Source organism: Hyla sarda, chromosome 5, assembly GCF_029499605.1.
Source record: "Hyla sarda isolate aHylSar1 chromosome 5, aHylSar1.hap1, whole genome shotgun sequence".
Classification (NCBI taxonomy): Eukaryota; Metazoa; Chordata; class Amphibia; order Anura; family Hylidae; genus Hyla; species Hyla sarda.
The window spans coordinates 77,596,390-77,606,177 of NC_079193.1; the positions used below are offsets into that span (position 1 = coordinate 77,596,390).

General features: G+C 38.9%; 1 protein-coding gene across 1 annotated transcript; it reads left to right on the forward strand.

Moving 5' to 3' along the window:
• The first annotated feature begins 5,450 nt into the window (after window positions 1–5,450).
• On the forward strand, window positions 5,451–7,944 carry TWIST1 (twist family bHLH transcription factor 1). The gene is made up of 2 exons (XM_056518397.1): window positions 5,451–6,188; window positions 7,632–7,944. Exon 1 carries the CDS (start codon window positions 5,650–5,652, stop codon window positions 6,151–6,153), a length of 504 nt encoding a protein of 167 aa, XP_056374372.1. The 5' UTR covers window positions 5,451–5,649; the 3' UTR covers window positions 6,154–6,188; window positions 7,632–7,944.
• Window positions 7,945–9,788: the final 1,844 nt, after the last annotated feature.

Here is a 9,788-nt window from a genome sequence, read left to right on the forward strand (position 1 = left end):
GCGGCTGAATTTACGCTGCAGAAAATCCGCCGCAGTCCCTACTGACTTCAAGGGGGCTTGTGGCGGATTTTCCACAGCGTAAATTCCTCCGCGAAAAATCTGCTGCAGACAGCCGAGAAGAGCCTGCACCCTTTCAAATACGCTGCTTAAAACCCGCAAAAACAGAAAGCGTGTGAATGCACCCTAAGGATACGTTCACACGTGCGGATTTACAGCGGATTTTACGCTGAAAATCCGCTGGTGAAGGCCTGCTCTATGCCGTCTTTACATGTGCCTGCTCCTAGTGGCAATACGCCGCTACCAGCAGACACACTGCGATGTGCGAGTCGCAGTATACTCGCACATCGCGGGAGCTCTCTGCCTAGCTCAGAGGAGGGAGAGCGGCCGCCATGTTCAAGTACGCCGCGTACATCGTTGCAGTGTGTCTGCTCGTAGCGGCGTATTGCTTCTACCAGCATGCACATGTAAGGACAGCATAGAGCGGGGCCTTCACCAGCGGATCCGCAACTAAATACGCTGCAAAAATCCGCGCGTGTGAATGTACTCTTAGTCTAAGTTTCCACTTGGTTTTTTTCCTGGCAGTTTTTGGAGATCTGCCACTGCAGTTTTTGAGTCAAAGTCAGAAGTGGATCTATAAGGGAGGAGAAGTGTAAGTCCTTCCTTTATATGTCCTATTCCTTTTGAATACACTTCTGGCTTTGGCTCAAAAACTGCAGTGGCAGATATCCAAAAACTGCCAGAAAAAAAACAAGTGGAAATTTAGCCTTAAAGTGGAGGTTTAGTCTTGAATATTCAAGGAAATCTAAAGTTCCATGGCCCCCTTATCTAACTGCAATGTGTAATGAGGGATGCTATAGGATTTCCTTCTGAAAGTGGCCTATTAATGCTCAGTAATACACAGCCCAAGCTGTGGCATGTGTGACTTTTATTTTCTCCTTGTCTTTTATCTATGGCACACACTCTCCCCAGGTGACTGTTTTTGTTACATTTCCACTAATCCCAGAGGCTGCTGTGGATCAGGGTCCTGCTGTGTGTGGTGCCCCCTCTTTGCATCTTGTAAGGATCTTCTAAGGTTCTTAATGAAGCAGATGCTAAATGAGTCTCATTAAGGCACAAGATAAATATATATATATATATATATATATATATATATATATATATATATATCCCAATACAGCTTTTTAACATCAGATTCCCACAGAAACATCATTGGCTGAATGACTGTGTACAATGTGTCATGGGTTATATTACACTTGGGTTGGGAGATAAGTTATCTAGATCAGTCTTTCCCAACCAGTGTGCCTCCAGCTGTTGCAAAACTACAACTCCCAGCATGCCCGGACAGCCTTCGGCTGTCCGGGCATGCTGGGAGTTGTAGTTTTGCAACAGCTGGAGGCCCACTGGTTGGGAAAGACTGATCTAGATAACACTGAAGGCGTGAATTAAGTTTTTCCTCTCTATAATAGCCCATCCCCCCTTCTAACACAGTTCTGGTAATGAGCCTTCGGCTGTCCGGGCATGCTGGGAGTTGTAGTTTTGCAACAGCTGGAGGCCCACTGGTTGGGAAAGACTGATCTAGATAACACTGAAGGCGTGAATTAAGTTTTTCCTCTCTATAATAGCCCATCCCCCCTTCTAACACAGTTCTGGTAATGAGCCTTCGGCTGTCCGGGCATGCTGGGAGTTGTAGTTTTGCAACAGCTGGAGGCACACTGGTTGGGAAATACTGATCTAGATAACACTGAAGGAGTGAATTAAGTTTTTCCTCTCTATAATAGCCCATCCCCCCTTCTAACACAGTTCTGGTAATGAGCCTTCAGCTGTCCGGGCATGCTGGGAGTTGTAGTTTTGCAACAGCTGGAGGCACACTGGTTGGGAAAGACTGATCTAGATAACACTGAAGGAGTGAATGAAGTTTTTCCTTTCTATAATAGCCCATCCCCCCTTCTAACACAGTTCTGGTAATGAGCCTTCGGCTGTCCGGGCATGCTGGGAGTTGTAGTTTTGCAACAGCTGGAGGCACACTGGTTGGGAAAGACTGATCTAGATAACACTGAAGGAGTGAATGAAGTTTTTAATCTCTATAATAGCCCATCCCCCCTTCTAATACAGTTCTGGGAATGAGCCTTCGGCTGTCCGGGCATGCTGGGAGTTGTAGTTTTGCAACAGCTGGAGGCCCACTGGTTGGGAAAGACTGATCTAGATAACACTGAAGGAGTGAATGAAGTTTTTCCTCTCTATAATAGCCCATCCCCCCTTCTAATACAGTTCTGGTAATGAGCCTTCAGCTGTCCGGGCATGCTGGGAGTTGTAGTTTTGCAACAGCTGGAGGCACACTGGTTGGGAAATACTGATCTAGATAACACTGAAGAAGTGAATGAAGTTTTTCCTCTCTATAATAGCCCATCCCCCCTTCTAATACAGTTCTGGTAATGAGCCTTCGGCTGTCCGGGCATGCTGGGAGTTGTAGTTTTGCAACAGCTGGAGGCCCACTGGTTGTGAAAGACTGATCTAGATAACACTGAAGGAGTGAATGAAGTTTTTCCTCTCTATAATAGCCCATCCCCCCTTCTAATACAGTTCTGGTAATGAGCCTTCAGCTGTCCGGGCATGCTGGGAGTTGTAGTTTTGCAACAGCTGGAGGCACACTGGTTGGGAAATACTGATCTAGATAACACTGAAGAAGTGAATGAAGTTTTTCCTCTCTATAATAGCCCATCCCCCCTTCTAATACAGTTCTGGTAATGAGCCTTCGGCTGTCCGGGCATGCTGGGAGTTGTAGTTTTGCAACAGCTGGAGGCCCACTGGTTGTGAAAGACTGATCTAGATAACACTGAAGGAGTGAATGAAGTTTTTCCTCTCTATAATAGCCCATCCCCCCTTCTAATACAGTTCTGGTAATGAGGATCCTGATCTGCTTTATAATGTGTACATATCACTAATACAAATACAGCTCTATCTCCCTCCCGCTGATACAAAGTAGCAGGATGCTAATGACCATTCCTGAACACATCCTCGGATTCTAAGCTGAATAGAAATCAGAAAGTCATAATATGTATCATTACTGAACGTGAACTATGTGATGAAGAGATAAGGGATAGGGTGGATTTTCATGTCATCTACAATGCTCTCCTGTTATATATGATGGAGACATTGTTCATGCAGAGAACTTAAGGGCCTTATAAATCAGACATTCAAGTTCTGAATATGAAATATTTGATTGTAAAATATTTTGAAACAGATTGAACAAGAATAAATCTAGATGATCGATTCATGGTAGAATGTGTATGAACACCCATCCTATATTGGTGGTCTATATTACATTATAAGGTGGTCAGCCTGTGTCTTATACGTCCCATTATAACCTCAGATATATAGGACGAATACTAGATAATAAAATAGATATATTATGTACTCAGCATGACAGGCCTCCATGCGCTTATACAATGTCTCCACATGGATGTAGCAGAGCGGAAATAGTTAATTACCTGCTTTTTTATTTTGTATGTATGTATATATATATATATATATATATATATATATATATATATATATATCCATAATAATCACTCATTGAGATAAATGGATGCAATGAGGATATCTATCTATCATCATTCTATTATCTATTTATCTATCTCATATCTATCTATCTCATATCTATCTCATATCTATCTATCTATCATCTTTCTATTATCTATTTATCTATCTCATATCTATCTATCATCTTTCTATTATCTATTTATCTATCTAATATCTATCTATCTATCATCTTTCTATTATCTATTTATCTATGTGTGTCTATCTCTATTTTCTATATATCTATCTATCATCTTTCTATTATCTATCTATCTATCTTTCTATCTCTCTATCTGTCTGTCTGTCTGCCTATCTATCTATCTCTATTTTCTATCTATCTATCTATCTATCTATCATCTATCTATCTACCTCATATCCATTTTATCTCATATATATCTTCTATTAATATCTATTATTTATAATCTATCTATCTCATATCCATATCATATCTATCTATCTATCTCATATATCTTCTATTATCTTTCTATATATCTCTGTCTATCTATATATCATCTATCTATCTCATATATATCTTCTATTATCTATCTATCTATCTATCTTTATAGTAGTAAAACAATAAATAAATAAAAAGAATCGCGATATAAAAATATATCAGGTCTCATATCACAACCAGAATGCATGTCAGAAATCATTGTTCCTCAACCAGTGGTTTTCCAGCAATTGCAAAACTACAACTCCCAGCATGCTGGGAGTTGTAGTTTTTCAACAAGGAGTGTCACAAGGAGTGCAGCAAGGAGGGTCACAGGTTGAGGGGATCACTAACACACAGATGATTTTATTATCAGAGAACAAGCACCGTGAGATCCACATAGAGACTGTCAGGAGCGATCACCTTTACTCACTGCTTTGACTTTGATAAATTGGGATCTCATATTTCCGCTTAGGGTTTTTTTTTTTTCTTCCAGACTCTTTTCCTCTCTTCTTTTCATCTCACCCCCCCCCCCCCACTTTTATATATATAAACATAACACTCACTCATCTAAATCCTCTACTATATATATATATATATATATATATATATATATATATATATATATATATATATAGCATTTTTATTACACTTATCAACAGTTGTAGAAGATCGGAATTTGCCCACCACAATAACCCCCTGGATATACATATTTCAGTCTATTTTTTTTACCTCCAATCTCTTGGGAGGATTCTGGATTGTGGTTTCATGTGCTGCATCACATGACAAACACATTTCTGCGGAAGTGGAAACTTCATCACCGCTACATTTCAGCATTGTATCTCTCCATTACCCGTACTACCGCTGCTACATTTTATCTCTCTGAAGCTTCGCTCATTTTCTGTCTGCAAAAGGAATGTTAAAAATTGAGCAATCAGGTTTATTTCCAGCTTATATATTTTTTTCTTTCTTCAGCCCTTTTTAACCCTATGCATGCAATAACCCCTGAGACACCAGCTAAAAAATAAATAAATAAATAAAAAAAATGGCACATAAAAAAAATAGAATCATGTTTAAATCAGAACCCCCCCCCCCCAAAAAAAAAAAAAAAAAAAGGACTCAAATGCTTGCAGAGTCTCTTGATGTCCAGATTAGGCTGCAGATCTAAAGGAAAACACTCATTGCAGATCACAGAGCCTCATACATTATGTGTCCCTGGTGAATTGAGAAAAGGGATTATTTAGTAGGATTTATTAAGAAAATATCCCTGGGACGGATGGCAAAAGAATTGTTTCTTTCTTCCCCTTTTTTTTCTTTCTTTAGAGGAAACTTAATAAAAAGTTTGAGAGTGAGGGCTGGACCCTCCCTGTGACGTAGAGGGGGGGATGATCAGCCAATGGGAAGCCCTCCCCAAATCCTTTTGCCAGCAAAGAAATATAAGAGCTCAGAAAGTTTGCATCAACTCAGAAACACGTTCGTGTCTGGGGACACAGCCATAGATCTGCTGCTGAGCTCCATTGTGGATACAGATCTGCCCCCCTCCTCCCATCACTTGGAGAAGAAGACTTTTCTTGCTTATAGGTGCTGGTTTCCCTAGAGATTTGCTAGGGACAGGCTCTTTCTCTTCATAGTGTTGGTAGAAGATGATGCAGGAAGAGTCAAGCTCTCCAGTCTCCCCTGTGGACAGCTTGAGCAACAGTGAAGAAGAGCTTGACAGCAGGCAGCAGAACAAGAGGGGATGCAGGAAAAGGAGATCCAGTAGGAAGAACCAAGAGGATCCAGACAGCCCAACTTCAGTCAAGAGGAACAAGAAGGCCAGCAGCACAGGCAGCAGCCCACAGTCTTTTGAGGAGCTACAGACCCAAAGAGTCATGGCTAATGTCAGAGAACGCCAGAGAACCCAATCCCTCAACGAAGCCTTTGCTGCCCTGCGCAAAATCATCCCCACCCTTCCCTCAGACAAACTCAGTAAAATCCAAACCCTCAAACTGGCATCCAGATACATTGATTTCCTCTGCCAGGTTTTACAGAGCGATGAGTTGGACTCCAAAATGGCCAGCTGCAGTTATGTGGCCCATGAGAGGTTAAGCTATGCCTTCTCAGTGTGGAGGATGGAGGGAGCTTGGTCTATGTCTGCATCTCACTAACAAACAAGCTCACTCCAGGCTACAGACACAATCAGGTAAGGATGGCTCTCCTGTATACCGTGTCCCTGTACACAGACCTTCTCATGTAGCTCAGACTCCATGCTCAGTGGAGACTCCCATAGGAAGGGGCCTAGATCAGGGATCTGGAGAATGGGAAATGCTTTTCCAGTCCTGACCTAAACCTAGAACATATACAAGGCAAACATTTGTGTCATTTCCATAGCATGGCCCCCAGCTATAGGATTTATTTTCATTACAAACCCTTTCATAGTGGAGGATTTGTAAGCTCATAGTTCTATAGGTTCAGATCATGGAGGGGTCATTGTCTGCAGACCGTTATTTATTTCGGATGCTTTCAATTCCGATTCTCTTTGCTTTGTTACAATGTTGACAGTTGTTTGTAAATATTTATGTTTACATTTCAGTTCCTGCACAGTACATCATAGAGTTTTATATTAAAATATAAGTGCTCAGAATCTTAAAACATATTATAATACATATTATATCCTTGTCCTCTACTATTCATGTACTTATAATAATAAGATGACTAGGAGCATGCATGTTCTATTTCTCTCTAATCAGATGCTTATAGCAATATAAAATAAGATATACCTAAATTAAGTAAACAATGTTCTAGTACCTTATACACTATAACACCCATGGAGAAATAGCAAACTCATATTCTACTGTAACGATATACTTTAATAATATTCTCTACTTTGTAGGAACGCTGGATACATACTGTATACTACAATAACTACAATAACAATTGACTAACCATAAAATAAAACTAGTTTGTACTGTATATCATTATACAACCATTCACTGTATTAGGTTGATACATAGCACTATGCATCATTTTAAACTAACAATATATTAAAAGATACAACATCTGTACGTTCATACCCTTCTCTTTTTTAATATGCATTGTAAAGGGTTAAATACTATTTTACTATATACTCATCCTATTCTTTGTAAAGACGTATTATGGCAATCATTGCATATCCTATACCAGTGGTCTTCAACCTGCGGACCTCCAGATGTTTCAAAACTACAACTCCCAGCATGCCCGGACAGCCTTCGGCTGTCCGGGCATGCTGGGAGTTGTAGTTTTGAAATATCTGGAGGTCCACAGGTTGAAGATCACTCTCCTATACTATTTATTCGGCCCACAAATTATATATCCTATAGAAAGAATAGTCTATCCTAAACAGTATATATATATATATATATATATATATATATATATATATATATAAAACCTGTTTTATTATGACTATAGCCTAACCATATTCATATCCTATAGGCCTGTCATACTGTTATATAAATCGTAAGCACTTCTCCAAATCACAGAACAATGCTGTCCCCCCCCCCAAAAAAAATCCCAATATGCACTTCATCTTTCCTTATTTCCCTTGCTAGTAGTACCCAACTTTACCCCCCAGAAATGCAATAAGCCCTTTGTTTTTCTTTTCCAGATGAGACTGTTTCTACATGACAGAGGAAATGCACAGTCTGGAGACTGAAGCTGGATCCCTATAAAAGCCAAATAAACATTCAGTGAGGATTTCCATGGATTGCAGGAGATGGTGCTAGCAGACTGAGGCAGGGCATGGGGAGCACGGGGAGCACTTATGGAGCAGAGGGCCAGGCCTGTACAGCAGTGACCACACAGCACACTGGTTGCAGGGTCACCACTAAAACTCTTACATTCTGATTCCAGTCTCAACAATCTCTAATCTGTATTTTTGACGAAGAATGTTGGAATTTTCCTTATTCCCCCCCCCCCCCCCCAAAAAAAAATCTTCATTTCCACTCCTTCTTCATTTTCTTATTGCATGCATTCCCACCAGTCGTGCCTTTGAAGCCACTTAAAAGGAAACCTTCCCCATTCTTGAACACTACTAATGAAACTCAACTCTGTTCTTGTTGATGTTATTGTTGTTGTTATATTTTTTATAGGAGAAAAACTTATTTTTTATTTGAAACTTAGGTTTTTGCTATTCCAGCAGCTGCATCTCTTTATACTTCTCCGAGATACAAAGAAACATTTATTTATTTATTGATTCATGTTTGTAAAAAAACAAAACAAAAACAAAAACAAATAAAAAAAATGCAGCTAGATCAGGGGTCTAATGCATTCATATTTTTATGGTTGTTTTGTAAATATCATTGTATATTATTTTTCTGCAATAAATAAATATGAATGAAGAAAATGACAGTTTGGTCTGTATTGAAGATATATATATATAATGATATGATGTTTATTTATTATTTTAAATGTAATGGGTATAAGAATTGGATATCTAGTCAGTCACTGCCCTGAAGACATAGAGCTGATAATGTAAACTAACTGGACCTGGCTCCTGACAGACAAAGACTTTGTTTATTAAGACAGGTTTATTATTGTACTCTTCCTAGCTGGGGCTGTGTGAGGGGTGCTGATGTCCCTCATCAGGGCACTAAATAATGTCAAGAGGTGGGAGAAGGTCATTGCAGCCACTACTTCAACAGGCCTGGGTCCTTCTCTTAACAAGACACCTTTCCCTTCTGCTAAGTTAGGACTGGGGTGTAGAATGTCACACTTTGTTGTACAATTCTACAGGGTAATTTGTGCTGCTCTTACCAAAACAAATATTAGAGGCACTGGGCACATAGCTATTATCAACTGCTTTACTATGGATCCAAGGTAAACAACATTCCTTATATGCACTTACAACTGGGGCTTGTGCTTACAATTTGGATGAACAGGCAGATATATGAGACAGCTGTATAACAGATAGCAATACATGCCACATCAATATTCATATAGAGATGATAGGTTAGATAGATAGCTAGATAACTTTAAAAAAAAAAAAAAAAGTTTCTGGGTTTAGCCTCAACGTTAGTTACATGGATAAATAAACCATAGCTTCAGCTTGTGTTCACACATTCAGGTTCACATTCAAATTTTTTATTATTTAATAGAAAGTCAGGAATGGATTTTTGGAAAGAAGTCACTGTCCTTCCTTTATTCCTTTATAATCTCGACCTATTAAAAACATGAATGTGTGAACAACCCTGAGATAAATAGATAGATAGATGATAAATAGATAGATAGACAGATAGATGATAGATAAATAGACAGATACATATATAGATAGATAGATAGATAGATAGATAGATAGATAAATAGATATGGGATAGATAGATTGATAGATAGATGATAGATAGATAGATAGATAGATAGATAGATAGATATGGGTTAGATAGATAGATAGATAGATAGATAGATAGATAGATAGATAGATAGATAGATATGGGATGGATAGATAGATAGATAGATAGATAGATAGATATGGGATAGATAGATAGATAGATATGGGATAGATAGATAGATAGATATGGGATAAATGTATAGATGGATAGATCTATGAGGGATAGATAGATAGATAAATATTCATACATGTAGAAAGTGATACAAGATAACTATAAGGTCGGAAATGAACGATAATGAATAATACATTAGAATAAAATATGTCTGCTATAGATTAGTAATAAAAATGATGCTTGGGTGGTATATAGTGTCTGGGCGTTATAAAGCCATCAGATACTGTAGTTTTCTGTTGTAGAAAATGTCTATACCATACATTGTA